General features: G+C 42.2%; 1 protein-coding gene across 1 annotated transcript in view; it reads right to left on the bottom strand.

Moving 5' to 3' along the window:
• Positions 1 to 21500, bottom strand: part of SLC2A1 (solute carrier family 2 member 1) — a 582025-nt gene that overhangs the window by 126528 nt on the left and 433997 nt on the right. Inside the window, exon 4 of the mRNA XM_044063044.1 lies at positions 14254 to 14494. Within this exon, the coding sequence (XP_043918979.1) occupies positions 14254 to 14494 (241 nt within the window). The remainder of the gene's footprint in view (positions 1 to 14253; positions 14495 to 21500) is intronic.

Raw genomic sequence — 21500 nt, 5'->3', positions numbered from 1 at the left:
GGTGAGACAATTGTTAACTTTTTTGACATCGGTTAGAGCAAGAAAAAAGGATCCTCAACAGGGTACTTAGCTTTAGAAGACTTCAACTTCAATTCAGAAATGAAACTCAGGTAGCGGCCTTTAGAAGACTTCAACTTCAATTCGGAAACGAAACTCAGGTAGTGGCTGACCGGCACGTGTGAACTGCTTCTGCTTCAGGCTCCTCAGCAAGAAAGACTGATGTAATGGTGTTGGCTGCCTCATTTTATACCACTAATGACCTGACGTCAGTCCTGGAGTGACAGCAACTGACGCAGAAATACCAAGCCTCTGGTATTCAGGCCAAATGAGGGCTACCCCTGGCAGGATAACCCAAGTGTGATGACTGCAACAGTGAAACATGAAGAACATAGTATATTCTCCAGTGTAGCTGCATGGTACTTTACCTTTTTAACTGAATACTTAAGATGATGGATGGAATTTAACAACATTTGTCAGACTGCACATGACTCTGAACTAAAAGTGCCATCTACACATTTTGGAACTGGCAATGTGGCTCCATGTTTATTACTAATTCTTTGTACAGTTGTCCAACATAACAGATAGCATAGCACATTAAATGATTGTTGAGAGGACCGTCTTTGATGGTTCCTGCAGTGTCATTCATCCTCTCCACCTATCAGAATTTGGCATCTTCTTCTGAAGGATGTTCCTCTGCTTGGGGAAAGCAGCATGCCTAAAGATACATTTTATGGTATCGTGCCCTGTCATCATAATAATGCTTGCACCCAGACCTAGCAGTACAACCTCAAGTCTCTAGTGATTAACTTCATGAAAATCAAGAAACAACAAAGAATATTTGTTTTTTTACTTTATCAATCCCTTACTGACTGGATTTGTTCCACAAGGCTAAAAGATTCGATTCAGGGGATTCCTGAGATGGTATTTATACTAGTAGGGAAATCTGGCCAGGGTATCAATGAACTTCCCCTACCTTTTTTGATATGTGCCATGGGATCTTTTGCATCCACCTGAGCTACCACCAACTCAGACAGATGTGGCCTCAATATAAAATCTCATCTGAAGGATGGCACACTCGGGAGTGCAGCATCCCCCTTATGCTACAGTACAGTGTCAGCACTCCATCAACCTGGTGTGGGAATAGAAACTACAGCCTTCTGCACCAAAAGTAAGTTCCCTACCTTGTGCACCACTGACACCATACAACACTGTATAACTACTTGACTTACAGCAAAGGTGGCTAAAGGGGCTGCCCTCCTTCAGAAGGATGGGGGAAGGCCAAGGAGGGTCCTGCCATACATCAGCTTATTCAGTAAGAACATGCCAAACATATCTGTTACGCATGACCTCAAAGACATCCTTGATGTGATATGCAGTTAGGTTGATCCCTAACCATTAATCGACCATGTTGGAGGGAACCACAGCCTGCACTGGAACAGAGTTCAGAAGTCTGAATTGTGGAAACAGCCTTGCCAAGAGAATCCTAACTCCTACAGTCATATTCATGGCAAATTAAGTTGGAGAAAGAGATACAACTCACCAAGTAGTTTAAGTTCCCATCTCTGCAACAGGACATTTTAAAAGAAGTCCAGGAGGCATTTCACCCAAGAAAGGAGCAAACGTTAACTGTAGAAAATGGTACTGGGGATGAATTAAGGAGGCACAGATGTCAAACCATTAAAAAGTGATTATGAGGCAACTGTGAGCCCTTCTTTTGAAAGAACAACGGAGATGGACCACTGAGCCATCTAACCAAATGAATACACCCAACTCAGAGAAAATTAATGGGTGGTATTTCATCAAGAAGTGAAGAGCCCACTCTCTTCCACAGTTCTGCCACTACAAGAAACAGGAAGAAGAAGAATGGACTTGTTCAAAGAAAAAAAAACAGTATTTGTTTACCAAAGTAGTGTGCTGAATTCAATGGACCATTTGCAGTTACAACCCGGATGAATAGGATCACATAAGACACGAACTAAACATATTTACAGATACAAGTACATGCTAAAAAACAAACATATATGCATATTTGAAGAAAAAGGAATATGCTACAGGATTTAGCTCAAGAAACAGTTTCTGATGTCAAAACATGGCATGACATTGAGAGTGCCTTCACAGAAGGTGAATAATTGTTGGGGTAGCAGGTCCCAGAAATGAGATGAACGCGATCCCCGCAGCAGGGGAACTGAACTCTAGATTCATTCTCACAAGATACTGTTACTAGGAAAGTACAGTTGTGTACACTTACCATAAATGTAGATGTTTGAGTGTATTCACTGTTGCAGTAATTACATTTGGGTAATCTGCTGGCAGGTTGCCTTCAGTCAGCCTGAATTCCAAAGTCTTGGGTCCTGCATCGGTTGCTGTCTTCTCTTACATGACATTAGGTCGTCAGGAGTATAAAACATGCAGCCGACACCATTTTCTTTAGTTTTTTTTGCCTCCGATGTCAGGTGCCCCCAAAAAAGGTAGCAATAGGATATATATATATATAAATATAAATATACATGCATCAATATAAACCTTACCTTCATCTACAAGCAAATACACCACATAGGTTGTAGAAGATAGAGAAGGAAAGATAAACTTTAGAATGACAGGGGGATGGCGGGAGGGTAACCTGGACTGCAACAGTGAATACACATGAACATCTACATTTATGGTAAGTGTACACAACTGTACTATGTTCTTCGTGTTTCACTATTGCAGTCATTACATTTGGGTAGAATCCTAAAGCTATGATTGGGAGGCTGGAGCTAAACAGCATTAGGTGCGGCTATAAAGCCCTGCAGCACTGCAGTGGCAAAGCCAGCCCTGGACTTAGAGTAGAGAGGCAAACGGTAATGCTTTGTAAAGGTGTGAACAGAACTCCAAGTAGCAGCCTCTAGAATGTCTTTGGTTGCCACTCCTCTGAGAAAGGCTGCTGAAGTAGCTGCAGCTCTGGTGGAATGAGACCTAATGCCCTTGGGCACAGGTTTACCATGGTGTAAGCAGCAGAAACGGATGCAGTGGCTTATCCACTTTGAAATTGTCTGCTTTGAAATAGCCTTTCCTTCTGATCCTGCAGCATATGACACTAGTAATTGCTCAGTTTTTCTTAGAGCTTTAGTCCTGCTCAACTAGAATCTTAGCTGCCTGTGTACATCCAAGGAATGCAGAATTGTCTCCACTTTGTTCTGTGGACTTGGATAAAAAGTTAGCAGATGAATTGTTTGGTTAAGAGCCATACTGGAAACCACCTTCGGCATAAAAGTAGGATTTGTCCTCAGAGACACCCTTTCTGGGTGATATATGATAAATGACTCTACAGCTATGAGGGCCTGTAGCTCTGAAACTCTTCTTGCTGAAGTAATTGCTAGTAGCAGAGCTGTCTTCCATGATAAGAACTTTATGTCAGCGGTAGCAGCTGGTTCAAATGGAGGCAGGGTGAGCTTTTCCAACACATAATTGAGGTCCCATGCAGGTAGTGGTGATCTTCTAGGAGGCCATAAATTTTTGGCTCCTGTAAGGTACTGCTTTAGTAAAGGATGAGAAAAGATTGGTGTCTCTGTATTGTAATGAGCCGAAATGGCAGAGGCATGGATTTTGATTGATGAGAAAGATAGGGCTTTGTCAAGCATCTCAGTAAAGTATTGTAATATCTGAGGAATATGTGGTTCTGCTGTATCAGTTCCTTGTGCTTGATTCCAAGCACAGAATCTCTTCCATTTGTCAGCATAAGATTTTCTAGTACTAGGCCTTCTGGCTTAAAAAATGACATCCATCACAGCTTTACTGAGAGGTGTCGTTTGTATGGTTACATGATTAGCCATGCTGCCAGGTTCAGAGTCTGTAGTTGATTGTGCAGGATCTGATTGTTTTGCTGGGACAGTAGTTGTGGTCTTTGAGGCAAGGTCCAAGCTGGGTATTGAGACAAGTTCCTTAGGATTGGGTACCGGTATTGACGGGGCCAGTCCGGGCAATTAATATAATCTTTGGCTTCTCTTGTCTGACGTTTAGGAGGACCTTGGGTAGAAGAGGCAGAGGAGGAAAGGCAAAAACTGATAGGTTTTTCCAACTGAAGGATAGGGCGTCCACTTTCCATGCTTGTCTGTGATAAGTCCTTGTGCAGAATCTTTTCAATTGATAATTTTGAGGAGAGGCAAATAGATCTATGTCTGGGCTTCCCCATTTCTCTGTTATCATGCTGAAGACTTATGAATTTAGTTTCCACTCGTGAGGATCCATAAGGTTTCTGCTTAAATCGTCTGCCAGAGTGTTTTGTTTTCCTGGCAGGAATTGAGCTTGAAGATGTATTTGGTAGGTCAAATCTGTGTCCCACAATGCCATGGCTAATCTGCAAAGGGGGTACGAGTGTGTGCCCCCTTGCTTGTTTATATACCACATGACTGTGGTGTTGTCCGTCTTTATCAGTAGTTGTCCTGGATGAAGTAAGCCCTTGAAGGCTGTTAGGGCATTTTGAACAGCTAGCATCTCTTTCTGGTTGATATGTAGATGCATTTGCTTTGGTGCCCATATGCCCTGAAAGCATCTTCCTGCCATGTGGGCCCCCCAGGCATAATCTGATGCGTCTGTTGTTAAGGTTTGGCTGGCAGGGGGTAGAGTGATGGGCCGTCCCATGTTTTGGTGACAGGCCCTTGCCCACCATAGAAACTCTTGTTGCAGGCAGGGAATGAGAGGAATCATTGTTTCCAGACTGTGAGAATGTTGACTCCATAAACTTTTTAGGTACCATTGAAGTTTCCTCATATGCAGTCTTACATATGGAATTAGTAGGATGCAGGATGCCATGAAGCCCAGAGCCTGCAGAATTTGTCTTGCAGAGGACTGGGCTTTTGTTGCCATCAGTTTGAAGTAAGTAGTCAGTTGCCTTTGTTTGTCTGGTGTGAGGTAAGCCATCTGGGCAGTTGTATTCAAGCTTGCACCCAGGAATGTTATCTTTTGAGAGGGTACCATTTGTGATTTCTTTTCGTTTATTGTGTACCCTAGGCATGTTAGAAGCCTTTTCACAAATGCCAGGTGTCGAAGAAGAGTGTCCTTGTTCTCTGCTTGAATGAGACAGTTGTCCAAGTAAGGATATATTTGTATATTTTTTGTCTTCAAAATGCAATTACTGGTGCTAGGCACTTTGTAAAGACCCTGGGCAAAGTAGATAAGCCAAAGGGCAGTGCAGAGAATTGGTAATGCAATGAGCCAGCCTTGAATCTGAGGTATCTTCTGCACGACTGTCTTATTGGGACATGCAGGTATGCCTCTTTTAGGTCTAAAGTCACCAGCCAAGCTTTCTGGCCCAGCATGGGCAGAAGCTGCTGCAAAGTCAGCATTTTGAATTTTGGAATGTCCAGGTATGTGTTCAAAATGGATAATCCAGTATTGGCCACCAGGCCTTATCCTTTTTGGGCACCAAGAACAGTCTTGAGTAAAAACCTTGTCCTTTTTCCTGTTCTGGTACTGTCTGTATGGCCCCTATATCCATGAGGGACGTAACCTGTTTCTGTGCCTCTGCCCATTGATTTTTTGGCAGATCTGGCCAACCATTTGCCATTGGCAGAGTGTGGAAATGGAATCTGTATCCCTGTGATACGATGTTTAGTACCCACTTGTCCTGGGTTATTAACTGCCAATTTTGTGCAAAAAGTGCTAATTTTCCCCCTATGGGTGCTGCCAAAAGATAAGTGCTTGGTGTAGGCAGAGGGAAGTCATTGGGATTGCTTTCTGTAGGTTTGAACTTTATCTCCTCCAGATTTGGAGATGGATGCGCCCCATTGGTTTGACCTGTATGAGTCTTGCGCCTGGTATCTGGAACCCTTAGGGCATCTGGATTTGCCCCTTTGAGAACAGTTTACATAGACTTAGCTTTGTCTTCCATTTTCTTTAAAACCTCTTCTGCCTTAATACCAAACACAGAGTCATGTTGTAAAGGTGCATCTAGCAATTTAGCTTTAACATGATCAGGCAAATTTTGTTCCTTTAACCAGGCATGCCTCCTAATCATAGAGCCAGCAACTGCGGCCCTGCAGGAGGCCTCTAAAGAATCAAAACCACATTGCAAAGTATGCTTTCCTGCAATTATTTATTTTCTGCACATTCTGAAATCAACATAATTTCCTGTTTCAGCAATCCCATAACATGTTGTTGGTACTTAAGCATATGAAATTGACAGTTTAAGGCCCTGACTGCCAAGGTTGCAGATGTATAAACCTTTTTTCTCCATCTGTCCAGTGCCCTTGAATCTCTGTCAGTAGGATTTTTTGCTGTTGAAGCCTTAACTCCCTTTGGACCCTGTGAAATAGTTTCAGGATCAGCAGCAGGGTTTCTAAATAAAAAATTATGTGAGTCAGGGACCCTGCAATATCTGTCAGGCTTACTGGGAGCTGGAGGTAAGGAGTCAGGGGTCAGGCTTGACTCCAAAAACACACCATCCACAATGTCTAAAACAGGGGGAATGGCTAAAGGTTTGTGCTGAGGGAGAAGAAGGAAATCCCTGTGCCTCTTTTCTGATTCTGAGAAGTCTTGGCTCTCCCAGTGAAAATGCTCCCTCAAAGTATGCAAGGTTTCTCCAAATGAATAATCCTCAGGAGGAGATGGAGATGGAATAGACTCCTCAGCATCAGAATCCTCATAGGGAGGTAAAGATAATTCCTGATCAGAAGAGGAATCAGAAAAAATAGAAACCTGATCTGAAGATTCATAATCACTGTCTTGCCTAGGCCTCTTATCTGGAGGGGGATGGGTACCCCTGATCAAGGTAATAAGGTCTTCAGCCATTTTGATCATCTGTTTTTTAGGCATAGAGGCCTGTGCACATGGCTCAGGCATCGTTTTTTTAGTTTTAGAAGTTGCTTTTGGCTTTGATTTTGCAGCTGTCGTCGGTTTGATATACAAATGTTGAGGTCTGAATACACCCTCAGAAGCCGGTGCCTGCTCAGAGGCTCCAGACCCATCTGAGGGAGATACATCTGTCGGTACAATACTTTGAGAATCTTGCGGCATGCCGGACTCCACATGTGTGTCGGTAGAGGCCTGCGACTCGAAGGTAGCGGGTATCAGGGGCTGCAAAAGTGCCTCACTGAGTACTGGAGAACCAGCGACTGGCTTAGGAGAAGCTTTGTCGTCAGTTTTGGATCTCGACTGCCTTTCTCTGTCCTTTTCTTTGCATTTTTTATGTACTCCGGTAGTCGGATTGCTATCTGATGACATTTCTGGGTAGTTAAATCTGTTTCCAAAATACTTTGATGCAAAAATATACCGACGCTTAATAGTGCCTTGGTTAAATCTAGCACAAAACCGACAGCCAGGCACGATGTGATCAGGGCCTAGGCAAGGAATACAGTATAAATGGAAATCCTTATGAGGTATTTGCTTCCCACAAGTAATACAATTATTAACTTTTTCTGACATTGGTAAAAAGCAAGAAAAAAGTTTCCCCAACGGGGTGCTTAGCTTTAGTGAAGACTTCGGTTCTGAAACTCAAACTCGAATATTTCAGTAGTCGGCCGACCAGCACTTGCGAAATGCTTCTGCTTCAGGCACAGCGCGGCAAGAAAGACTAAAGAAAATAGCGTCGGCTGCATGTTTTATACCCCTGACGACCTGACGTCATGGAAGAGAAGACAGCAACCGACGCAGGACCCAAGACTTTGGAATTCAGGCCAACTGAGGGCAACCTGCCAGCAGATTACCCAAATGTAATGACTGCAACATAATGACTGCAACAGTGAAACACGAAGAACATGGGAGTTCAGTCCAAAGATGAACCTGTAGACCCAGTGGTGGGCATGCAAGCCTGTAGAACATGAAGTTCAAGCACTCCAGAGTAGTGAGTCTTACAAAGGGGACTCAGACGTAACACTCCCAAGGGAGTTGCTCTTTCACGTAAAGTGAGATTATAATCCTTTCCTCTGCCAGGAAACAAAAGGCAGAAGACTGGCTACAAATTCCTATTAAAACACAAGGCTCTGATAAGGTTGACTGCAATTAGGGATGTAGACAATAGGCAAGAGGGGGCTGAAGTTTATTGGAGAAAACTGGCAAAGGAACCAAGGTATTGGGAGCAAATAAATAGAGAGGGAAAGATGACAGAATGGGAAGACACTATGAATTTATTTGGACTGCAGGTTAGAGATTGCCTTCCCTATCAAGGGCTGATACCACAGTATAGGCAAAGAGAAAGAAACAGGGGGCCATAAATAAAAGACCAGCACTAGCAGAGCTTTTAGTATAATCTAGAACAGAAGCTGCAATTACAAAAGTAATAATCAGTAGAGCATATAAAATATTGCATGATAACTATAAGAATCAATTAGAGGAGGTTAGAAAGTACTGGGAAGAGAGACTGGATAAGCAATTCAAAAGAAACAACTGGAGGACACATGTATGTTTCCCAAATATGCAACAAAATCTAGAAGACTTAAGAATTTTGCTTGGAAATCTTTACATAGATATTTTATACCCCAAGTAGACTCCAGAGAATTTTTCCTCAGGTAGACAGTAAATATTGGAGGTGTGATGAGGAAGAAAAAGGTAATTGAGAACATATATTATGGGAGTGTAGTAAGTTGGCAGACTTTAAGGATTCCCTGTGGGATGTACTGTCAGAGATGCTGGATGGGCAGATTGGTGTAAGGGAGGTGATTTTTTGAGCTATGATACAGAATCAGAATTGCCTAGATATGGTAATGCCTTGCTGTGTCTAATTATATTGGTTGCCAAAAAAGCAATTACTAGAAAATGGAAATCAAAGTCTAAACCAACTGTACTAGAGTTTGTGAATATAGTAAACAGAGATAAACAACTGGAAATTAGATCTTTAGAAAAGGGTAGAAAAAAACTACATTGGAAAAAAAAACGGGAATTGCAGGAACAATACATACAGGGGAGGAATGAGGTTTAAAAGAAGTCAGGACTTAAATGAGCTATGTAATGTTTGAAAATGATTGGGTAGATTACAAGTGATGCATAATGTTTGCAACTGGGAGTGTGTCAGTATGGTTCTGTTGGTGTGGATTGTTTTTATTTATATAAATGCATGACTGACTATGTTGTAAGCGATCGTTTAATAAAGACATTTCTTGTTTTAAAAAATTGGCATGAACTGAATAATTTATGTAATGTTGCTTAGGTTATATGATATATAGCAATATATATGAAGCATAATGTTTGTAAATGTGAATTTGTTAATACAGTTTTATTGCTTTTATATCAATGTAAATTTGCATATGTCACAAGTGATAATTCAATAAAGGTGTTTCAAAAAATAAAAAAAAGGAAACCTGCAGCAAGCCACCACCCGAGTGTACCACTCTCCCAGTCTAATAACCATTTCTAAATAGATAGTTGAGTTTTCTACATGCTTCAAGTTCCTCCTGTAGTGAGCCAGTTGGAAACATGCCCTGAGCAAAGCCCTAAGGTAGAGGTGGGTGTCACTGATATGAGGAACTTGGGGAGTTTCTATACTTCTGAAGTCCTAGAATTCCAAATCCTTAACCCTGTTTGAACATTAAATGGCACTACAAATGAGTTTGGTCTTTCTTCCCTGGACTCCAAGATGAAGTGTTGAATCATAAAGAGTAGTAACAAATGTACATGAATAATGTGAGCTATAAAATGAAGAGCACAACCATCCGATTCCCCTTACCACTTCAGCTTATGGAATCAGGAAAAGGGGAGGAATATGATCTTCAAATGATCTCCAGAGTGTCCCAGTGCCCCACTTCAGGATACTTTGCTAGAAAAAGCTTCAGAGGCCACAACTTCAAAAGATAATTGAGTAGCAAATTAAGGCAAATGCCACAATCTCGTTCACAAGAGAGAGGAGGGTAAGAATGCAAATCCCAAAAAGAACAAAAAAAGGAAAAGCTACAGAAATAAGCAGTTTCTATAAAAGGATATGGCTTAATGCCTCCTCATTTGGGTTAATGCCACATTATAAAACAAGATTCAAACCATCACAAAAAAAGGCCATGGGAAAAGCTAGACTCCATGGCTTAAAGGGCCAGGAGCCCTACCATACTGTTGATCACAATTGACTTGTTGAAGTTCTTCCCCCTTATGGGGAGGCATAATGTCCCAGGAACACAAGAGAGCTTATGGGATTTATTTCTACAGGTCCAGTTGATAGTTACAGCAAGATCCATGAAAGGGTAAGGTCCAGCTAAGGTTTGCTGGAAAATGCCTACCACGCTCTAGTTCCAAGACAAGGGACTAGCATCAGAGAAGGATAAAAATGTAATAGAATAATCACAGAGGAATCTTCTAAGTTTATGGCAACATGCAGTAATGCAATGGCATCAGAAAACTACGGTTGCATTGCCACCCATATGATGCAAAATTGTCTAGATACAGACTGCAAACTATACCACAGGCAAACTGTGAAGCCAAGATCTCCTGAGCCCTCTCAATGTTAGTCAGCTGATAAGGAAAGCACAAAACACTGCAACTAAAAGGCAACTATGTGATCACAAGCTAAACAAGGCATGTGCAAAGACACAGCAGCTTAAACGGCTATGACCATGATAGGCAATGTTCCATGGGAAGAGCCTTCAGTGGTTACAAAAATCTGACCATCCCACAAGGGAGGCATGCAGTCATCATAGCACTTAAAGGCTTCTGCAAAAAGGGACAACTCCTGGGAAAGTTCTTGATTCTGAGGGAACAGGCCAAGAATGGTACCTACCAGATAAAAAAGAAGGGAAATTTTTGTTGCTCCCACTGCACTGCGAAACATGATTCATGACCTAATCACCATCCTAGCCTCCTGAAAAAGTGTGGCTGAACGGTATATAGGAGTCCCTTCAGGCCTGAAGGCATCCTAAACTAAGAACCAGATGGAAATCCATCCATTTATGGGTGAAGAAGAGAAATGGCCTTCATACTGCACCTAAAAAACAAAACAGGATACTGGCTGAAATCAGTGCAGTCTGAAAGTAATGCATGAGTTCTATTACAGTAGAACCCTGTAGAGATACAGACAACCACTCAAGGTGGGCTGAGACTGCCTTGGCCTCATTCTACTAATCCAAATGATTGTTCTTTTATCCTGGTTGACCACCACAGCCCCCTTTACCCCACCAGAACAAATCTATAATCAGAGCTCAGGCTTTAATGGCTGCTTTCCTCCTACAGTGATAATGTCATCTTCTCTTCTTCTTGAAAGAAACTGAGATCAAATATGAAGCAGTAGCCCCTTTGCCGAAGATGAGGGAGTAACCCCTTCACCAAAAAGAGGGCCTAACTTTTCATCTTGAGCAGGGCCTTAACTGCAGCTTGAGAGGCCTAACCAAGCAGCACTCCTTTCACCAAAGGTTAGCTTTGAATGTTGCAGATGAGTCAGTTCTTGAAAGAATTACCTCCATCATACCATTCTGTACAGGCAATTACCCGAGCATACAGACCAACAGACAGTATCCTCATAAGTCAAACTGCACATATCTACCTAGGAAACCCCTTGAGTAGTCAAAAAAAGGTCTAGAAGAGAAGTTTTGACTTTGGGAGGTCTTCAAACTTTCACATTGCCGATTCTACCAGGAAAGATTATGAGGCACACAGATGAGAATCCAAAGCCCCAATATGGCAGAGATTATACCCTTTTGCCACACCTACCAAAGCTGTTGATTCCTTGTCATGTAGCAAGACATAAACAAGGCAAATTTCTGAAAACAAGGTGAGGTCCAGACCACAGTCATCTCAGACAGATGGCAGAGATATCAGTTTCATGATGCTTAGAGAGTAAATAACTCCAAATTGGACAAGATAATATACTGAATATAGGTCTTCTTGAGGGCTGCAGTAGCAGAATGAGCATGCCTCCAAGATTCCAGAAAAGAATCCTTAAAGGTTTGCTACAGTGGGGGGCTAATCAAGGAGACCAATGAGTTTATACCATGTAAATATTGGGGGGTAGGGATGGAATCAAAGCAAGAAAGCCTCAATAGTTTCTCTAAATCCCCAAATGAGAGGCATGTGGCACGGGAGACTCACCCAAAAGAAGCTTGATAGGAAGGGAGCTGTATGACCTTTGTAAGTGTTAAACAAGGGATTCAGAAAGTGTGTTAGCTTTACATAGGGTGTGAGGCAAATGAGGGCCTGCTCCCAACTATACACTCATTGGAGGTGATGTGCTGGCAGGTATGTACAAGGCCTGACAGTAGCATTTCAGAGAAGTCCCTAATAGTGAGTTCCTTCACCTGTAAGTCAAACATTTACCAAGAATAAAACATTTGACATTTCACTTGCACTCCGCAGATCCTGCTACAGGCTCACATGATGTCATCTCTTCAGCTAGAGTGAACTAACCTGCTGCCTTAGGGAATAACATTCCATGAGAATAGACCACTTCCCCTGAGTACCTCCAATCTGTAATCACGCAATCCAAGTGTCCCCCCCCTTAGAATAGGATGAACAGCTACTCTTGAGGGGAGTGAATGCTCCATTTCTAATAGTATTCTAGAAAGGTCCCCTGTGGTCACTAGGAGTCAGTTGCATAGGTTGGTGATGTCTGAAATACACTGTCAGCAGGACTGCTGTTTCACCACTGTTAAGTGCTACTGACTTGGTGGACTGATTCATGCCACCCACCTGTACCCCAACTCAACTTCCCAGACCCCAAAAACCCTACTGCTTAATCCTACCTCTGATCTCAGTTTTTTCACTCTAAAAAATTTGCATCACTTAATTTATTAATGTGCTATCACATTGTACACAATGTAACTGGACTTACTTACATTGTTACGACTCATTGTATAAATGTGTGATCATCCAGTACAATACCAAGAACTGTCTTTAGGTATAATGTTGTCCAATGTATATTGTTACTTGCCTCTTCTCTGTAGTAACCATACTTGTTTGTTGTTATTGTTACCTGTTTTAATATCTGATTTTGCTTTTTTCTTGCCAATGTTATACAAAATTGTACTAACAATCAAGCTTTTCTCCCCAGCCTCCATTGAGAAAGGGTAATATGCCCAGTCTGACTTTACCGGTAAACAAATTTAAAATAAAAATAATTAATGCAACTGCCAAATCCCAAAAATCAGACCTATGGGCTGGTCTAGCATCTGCCAGGTACCATACCCTATCCCCCATCCATGTGTCTCACCCTTTTATGTCACTATTTATACTTTATTTGTTGTCCATTGCCAAGAGTCACTGTGCCTTGTCATTTCCATCCACTATCATCTCCACCTTCTGGTCAGTACCACACTTCACTGTCTGCATTTTGTTTGTGTCATTGCAACCTTCACTTTTCTCTCTATTCTTCTAGCAATAATTCTTCACTACCTTCCCCAGATACCCCCCCCCCTTCTTATATGAAAAGAGGGAGCCCACCCCAAAAGGAAAATATATGCCTCTCCCATCAGCTTTTCTTAATGGTTACCATAGTGTGTTTCCCCCTGTTATTCCCCTTTCCTAGATTTGTTACCTAACCATTCCTCCCATCTGTATGATGAACTGGGTTAGAACAGTGATGTGGAAACCCTTGTTAGCCTGTTTGACACCATGCATGTGTCAGTGATGAGGCATTTTATTGCATGCATATGCTTGTCGAAGATCAGACTCACTCAGGTAGATTTTCTGTGATGTTGACTATTCTGACCACAAGAATATGACAGTGCATCTCCTCCACTGCACCTGTATACCATGGGTTGTCCTCATAATGCTGTTCTTCTAATTTACTATATACACCCAGTTTCATCAACTATTAACACTATGCAACCCCTGATTCATATTTAAGCAGCTACAGGCCATGTTGTGCTATGGGAATCTTTGTATTTACTGCTGTACAGCTCTGAAGCTCTTGTCTGAGAATCTCAGCTTCTGTGTTGAACATTAAACTTTATAAGAATGAACAACACTTTTGATAGTTTCTTGTTAAAATTTCCTTAAATTTTGATTTGAGATGAAATTCAAAGGCTAAAACACAAGCAACATCTTTAATAAGACTATAGTGTATGGCTTCGTGTCAGCAAAACACAAACATCAGGGAATAAAACAAATAAATATTCCTTGTCTACCCACTACAGTTTTCTATGTCTCATGAGTTCATAACCACATTTTGTATGTCACCATGTACATGATCCGATACCTTCAAGGTTCATTTTATCAACTTGTCCATTTTGCTCAAACAGTTTTAAATATAGACTTTCTGCTCAAGGTGAAACTTGCTCAGAGTAATCCTGCAGTAATTTCAACTAAAAAAAATGACTTAACTCGGTGCAATCTCTTCCAAGTAAGTGTCAACAAAAGGAACCATACCTGTGCGATGAGAATACCAATAACAACTCCAAGCTGATGAAGTGTTCCTAAAGCACCGCGGAGAGCAGTCGGTGACACCTCACCTACATACATTGGCACAAATCCAGTGGAAAGCCCAGAATAAAGGCCAATGATAAATCTTCCAATTATCAGCATTTCAAAGGAATTAGCTATCTTTGAAAGTCCCATCAAAGCAGAAGCTATGAAAGCAAGGATGTTGACGAAAAGCATGGAGTTCCGTCTAAAAGAAAAGACAGAAGGCATAATGACATAACATTACAGGATTAAAATTATCAGTTTATTTACAGTCAACCTGAATTTTGTAACAATAATTATATATTAGAAAAGTAAAATGGCTAAACTTCTGGTTATTTCTATAAAATAAAAAAATGTTCTGTTTCTATTAATGAATTACAAATAAGTCGCTATCTAAGCTGCATCTGTATCCTGGAAAAAGTACAGTTGTGTACACTTACCATAAATGTTGTGTACACTTACCATAAATGTGGATGTTCGAATGTATTCACTGTTGCAGTCATCACATTTGGGTTATCTGCTTGCAGGTAGACCTCAGTCAGCCTGACTATCAAAGTTTTGGGTCCTGTGTCGGTTGCTGTCTCATCTTCCATGACGTCAGGTAGTCAGGGGTATAAAGCATGCAGTTGACGCCATTACAACAGTTTTTCTTGCTACAGATGTCAGGTGCCCCCATAATGGGAAGCAATTATATATAAGGTTACACCTCCAACAAAGCACATACACCAAAAAGGTTTAAGTATAGTAAACAAGAATAGATGTACAGTCAACAGAATTCAGGGGGCTGGAGGGAGGGAAACCAGGACTGCAGCAGTGAATACACTCGAACAACTACATTTATGGTAAGTGTACACAATTGTACTATGTTCTTCGTGTTTCATTGTTGCAGCCATCACATTTGGGTAGATTCCTAAAACTAAGGATGGGAGGAGGCAATTAGATAGCATTTGGACCAGCTAAAAGGCCCTGCAAGACTGCAGTGGCAAAGCCATCTCTGGATTTAGAAAAAAATTGGCAAGTGGTAATGCTTGGTGAAGGTATGTACAGAACTCCAGGTAGCAGCTTCTAGGATGTCCCTGGTAGGGACACCTCTGATAAAGGCTGTAGAGGTAGATGCAGCCCTGGTTGAATGTGGTCTTATCTCCTGTGGGGTAGGTTTTCCATGGTGCTTATAGCAGAAATGAATGCAATGGCCTATCCACTTAGAAATGGTTTGCTTTGAAATGGCCTTTCCCTCTGCCCCTGCAGCAAATGCCACCAGCAGCTGTTCAGATTTCCTGAGAGGATTAGTCCTGTCCAAGTAAAATCTAAGTTGTCTGTGCACATCTAAGGAGTGCCGTATCCATTACCCTTTGTTCTGTGGATTAGAGAAGAAGGTTGGCAAATGAATGGACTGATTAAGGGCCACACTGGATACCACCTTGGGCATGAAAGAAGGATTGGTCCTGAGGGACACCCTGTCCGCATGAAAAATGATGAAAGGCTTCACTGCCATGAGGGCCTGTAATTCAGACAACCTTCTTGCTGAATTGATGGCTAGAAGGAAGGCTGTTTTCCAAGAAAGGAATTTCAACTCTGCATTTGCAGCTGGCTCAAAGGGAGGAAGAGTGAGCTTTTCCAATACAAAGTTAAGGTACCAGGCTGGAGTAGGGGCTCTCCTGGGTGGTCTTAAGTTTTTGGCCCCTCTGAGGAATTGCTTCAGCAGTGGATGAGAGAAGATGGGTGGTTATGTGTTGTAATGTGCTGAAACGGCTGAGGCATGAATTTTGATGGAAGAAAAAGAAAAGGCCCTTGTGAAGCATCTCAGTTAAGTATTGAAGAATATGGGGTAAATAGGGTACTGCTGTGCCCATCCCCTGAGTTTGGCTCCAAGAACAGAATCTTTTCCATTTTTCAGCATAGGATTTTCTAACACTAGGCTGTCTTGCCTCCAGAATGACATCCATCACTTGCTTACTGAGAGATGGTAACGGAGAGGTCAGGTAATTAGCCAGGCTGCAAGGTTCAGGGTTTGAAGCTGTGGGTGCAGAATCTGGCCCTACAGCTGGGACAGCAGGGCAGGAGTCTTGAGGCAGGTGCCATGGTGCCAGCAGTGACACACTGCTGGGGGTACCAGTGTTGGCATGGCCAGTCCGGTCCAATCACTATTGTCCTTGGGTTATCCTGTATGATCTTTAGTAGCACTTTGGAGAGGAGAGGCAGAGGGAGAAAGGCATAAACTGATTTCAGTTGGTTTTTCCAGTTGAAGGACAGGGCGTCCACCTTCCAAGCTTGTTTGTGAGGAGTCCTTGTGCAGAATTTGTCCAATTGGTAGTCCTGAGGGGAGGCAAACAGGTCTATCTCTGGGCTCCCCCATTTGTTTTTCAACATGTTGAATATCTTTGGTTCCAGTTTCCACTTGTCTGGGTCCAAATGATTTCTGCTTAGGTCATCTGCCAGTGTATTTAGCTTTCCTGGCAGGAATTGAGCCTGTACGTGCACTTGGTGGCTCAAGGCTGTGTTTCACAGAGGTATGGCTAGTCTGCAAAGAGGGTATGAGTGGGTTCCCCCCTGCTTGTTTATGTACCACATAGTGGTGTTGTCTGTCTTTACCAATAATTGTCCTGGATGAATGTGGTCCTTGAAGGCTGTCAGAGCATTCTGTACAGCTAACATTTATTTTTGATTGACATGCAGGTGCATTTGAATTGGGTTCCATTTGCACTGAAGGCACTGCCCTGCCAAGTGAGCCCCCCATGCATAGTCTGATGCATCTGTTGTTAGGGTTTGGGCGGCAGGGGGTAGAGTGAATGGCAGTCCCTTGTTTTGGTGGCAGACCTCTGCCCACCAAAGGAACTCTTATCTTTAGACAAGGTATAATAGGAAACATTGATTCTAGATCTTGGGAATGTTGACACCACAGGCTTTTTAGATACCACTGTAGTTTCCTCATATGCAGTCTTTCATATGGAATTAGTAGAATGCAAGAGGCCATGAACCCCAGTGGTTGCAGTGTTTTCCTTGCAGATAGCTGGGTCTTTGTGGCCAGTAAATTGAAGTAGGCTGTCAAATCAACTTGTTTCTCTGGCGTGAGGTAGGCCATTTGGGAAGTTGTATTCATGCTTGCTCCCAGGAATACAATTTGCTGGCAGGGTACAAGATTTGATTTCTTTTTGTTTATGGTGTACCCCAGAGAAGTTAGCAATTTCTTTACAATTGCCAGATGATTTAATAGTATGTCGTGGCTTTCCACCTGAATTAGACAATCATCCAGGTATGGGTATATCTGAATATTTCTTTGCCTGCAAAATGCAATGACTGGAGCTAGGCACTTTGTGAATGCCCTGGGCACAGTAGATAAGCCAAAGGGCAGTGCAGAGAACTGATAGTGCATGTAGCCTGCCCTTAAGCATAGGTATCTTCTGCAAGATTCCCTTATTGGGATATGCAGGTAGGCTTCCTTTAAATCCAGTGTTGCCAACCAGGCATTTTTGCCTAGCATGGGAAGCAGCTGATGAAGAGTTAGCATCTTAAATTTCGGAATTACAAAAAATGTGTTCAGAATAGACAGGTCCAGGATAGGACGCCAGGAATTGTCTTTCCTGGGTACCAGGAAAAGTCTTGAGTAAAAACCTTGCCCCCATTCTTCTTGTGGGACAGGCTGAACAGCCCTGATGCTTAAAAGAGAGAGAACCTGCTTTTGAGCCTCTGCCCACTAACTTGGGGGTAGGTCTGGCCAACCATTTGGGGTTGGTAAGGAGTGGAAGTGGAATCTGCATCCTTGGGAAACTATATTTAGAACCCATTTGTCCTGGGCAATGAGTTCCCAATTTTCTTGCATGCAGGGCGATCTTTCTCCCTAAAGGAACAGTCAGTTGAGCAGGGCTTGGAAGGTTTAAAGTTAAATCATTGAGACAATTTACCATAGGGGGGGCTTACTACTCCCTGCTTTGGAAGTGGGAGCCCCCCCACTGCTTGTTCCTGTAAGCACCCTGAGGCTGGAGCTTGAGTGTTCTGCTGGTTCTGGGTTTGGACTGAGAAGGCCTGGAAGAGGCAGGAAAGGACCAATTCTTAGAGGGCCAATGCCTACTAAATCTGGGAGGCTGTACTTGCAGGAAATCCTTAACAGTTTGCATAGATTTAGCTTTTTCCTCCATCTTTTTAAGCACTTATTCTGCTTTGTTGCCAAACAGGTGGTCCTGGTTTAAGGGAGCATCCAGCAATTTAGCTTTAACATGATCTGGCAAAGATTGCTCCTTAAGCCAAGCATGCCTTCTAAGTACAGACCCAGTGACAGCAGCCCTGCAAGATGCCTATAATGAATCAAAACCACATTGCAAAGTATGTTTCCCACTTGTTCAGCAGAATGCATTAAATCCTGTAATTCTTTATTTTCAGCATGGTCAGGAATCAACATCATTTTCTGTTTAAGCAATCCAGTAATATGCTGCTGATACTTCAACATATGGAACTGGCAGTTTAAGGCCCAAATGGCTAACGTTGTAGAAGTGTATACCTTCTTACCACATCTATCGAGCACCCTGGAATCTCTATCAGAGGGGGTAGGATTTTTGACTGTAGTAGCCTTAATACCCTTGGGTCCCTGTGAAATGGTCTCAGGATCCACAGTAGGATTTTTAAAGAGGAACTTGAGAGAGTCAGGTACCCTGTAATACCTATCAGGTTTTCTTAGAGCAGGAGGTAAGGTGTCAGGGGCCAGGCTAGATTCCGAGAAGGCATCATCTACAATGTCCAGTACAGGAGGGATAGCTAAAGGCCTGTGTTGAGGCAGGTGTAAGAATTCCCTAAGCCTCTTTTTGGAGTCAGAGTAATCCTGGCTTTCCCAGCAGAAATGCTCCCTAAGAGTATGCAAGGTTTCACCAAAAGAGAAATCCTCTGGAGGGGAAGCAGAGGGAATGGAGTCCTCTGCATCAGAATCCTCATAGGTAGATAAGGGCAAATCCTGGTCATCAGAAAAAAAAGAAATTTCAGAATCCTGATCAGAAGAATCAGAAGGAAAATCAGTTCTATGTCTCCTAGAGGGAGAAGGGTGGCTTCCCCTGATTAAAGTAAAAAGGTCTTCAGCCATTCTTATCATTTGTTTTTTAGGCATAGGGGCCTGACCATGCTGTCTGGGCTTCGGTTTTCTGGTATGGATCGAGTTTTAGGACTTGAAGAAGAAGATGGCATCAGTTTAATATGCATGTCAGTAGGCCTGAATACACCCTCAGAAGCTGGTGCCTGCACAGCGGCTCCAGACCCATCCAAGGTAGAGACATCCACAGGTTCCACAGTCGAAGAAGCATCTTGCGGTATACCAGACTCCGAATGGGTCTCAGTAGAGGCCTGTGAATCTGAAGTAGCAAGTATCAGGGTCTGTGAAAGCACCTCACTGAGTACTGGTGAACTGGTGTCTAGCTTAGGAGAAGCGTCGTTGGCAGCTTTGGACCTATGTGGTCTGTCTCTGTCTTTATCTTTGCATTTTTTCGGAAAGTCGGTAGTCAGGTGGTTTACCGAAGCCATTTCTGGATAACTGAACCGAGTACCAAAATATTTAGATGCGAAAATGAACCGACGAAGAATAGTATGAGGTTTGAATAAGGCACAAAACCGACAGCGAGGTACGTCGTGGTCTGGGCCTAGGCAAGGAATGCAGTATGAATGAAAATCTTTATGAGGTATTTGCTTTCCACAAGAAATATAATTGTTAACTTTTACTGACATCAGTTTAGAGCAAGAAAAAGGTTCTCCGATGGAGTACTTAGCTTAGTTGAAGACTTCGGATCAGAAATTCGAAAACGAAAATTTCAGGAGTCGGCTGACCGACACTTGCAAACTGCTTCTACTTCGGGCACCACACAGCAAGAAAGATTGATGTAATGGTATCAGCTGCATGCTTTATACCCCTGACTACCTGACATCATGGAAGATGAGACAGCAACTGACACAGGACCAAAGACTTTAATAACCAGTCCGACTGAGGGCTACCTGCAAGCTGATAACCCAAATGTGATGACTGCAACATTGAAACATGAAGAACATCAGCAATATCTGTGACAAATGGACCTAAACTATCTGTTCCAGGTAGACAGACAGCTAGTCTTGTTTCTATACATCAGAAGCTGTTTTCCATAAATTTTTAATGAGAAAATTTGGGAAAGTAGCCCTATATAGGGGAAATTCTTATTAAATGAATGCTTACTCCACCAGGTAATAACCTGCGGAGAATAATACCACTAGTTTGCTAAATCCATGATTGAATCAGAACAGTGCTGACATACTGAAGGTATATTAACCATATAATCAGTCTCTTATGTGATTACTGCATTCTGCAAATAATCTTAAACTGCACTCACCTATTACACACTGACTTATCGATTACTAATATGAGTTTTACAGGGTGAACTTCGGAATTCTTAGTCATTTTAATATTAAAACTCCTTACCCATCCCAAGGGAATGGATGGAGATTTTACAGCCGAACAGAACTGACTATATCTGCAAAATTCTTCTGGTGATTTTAGTAATATTTTATGAAAGGATTTATCTCCTATTGGGCTGTAAAACATGATCCTTAGTATGAATTGTTTCCTGAGCTAATACCGTTCCCTCTGGCAGAGAAGAGACTTATTTTATTGTTTTCTACTTCAGTTAATTGTTTAGCTACTGCTTTGTTGTTTTTCCTTTAAATTACTCTGAAAGGTCCCTAACACTTGAAACTGCCTTGTCAAGGTAGTTTGTTTAGGTTGATTTGTTGTAGCATTATACTCACAAGCAATCTTTCTTGATGTTATTACATCAAGAGTTTAGCAGAGCCCTGTACAGACATACATGTCCAGAAAGTAAATTGTATTTATAACATGTACCTTAAAACTGAAACCTATAGCTAAATAGGGTAAAACAAAGCCATTATGCAGAAAAAAAGTTGAGAGCAGCTACTTTGCAAATTAAACAGCACTATTATTAAATCTTAGCATAAGCTAACCTGGTTTAGTGCCAAACTCCAAAGAGACCACCCTAGGAGACTACAGTAGCCCACCCAAATGCAGCTCTAGACAACATGAATATGCAATTTCCAAATGTCTCCATAGCCAGCTTGGTAGATATGGACATCCTAAGACAATGTAGCAATTGTCTCATGTTGACAGGTAACCATCTCCTTAAAGAAACAAAGACAGTATGTGAGAGATGCATATACACAATTTCAATGGAGGCAAAAATCCCACATATAAA

This window comes from Protopterus annectens, chromosome 2.part1 (assembly GCF_019279795.1).
Source record: "Protopterus annectens isolate FY-2018-M chromosome 2.part1, PAN1.0, whole genome shotgun sequence".
Taxonomy (NCBI): Eukaryota; Metazoa; Chordata; order Ceratodontiformes; family Protopteridae; genus Protopterus; species Protopterus annectens.
Note: the sequence above shows the minus strand (reverse complement) of the source record. Positions and strands in the feature narration are given on the sequence as shown.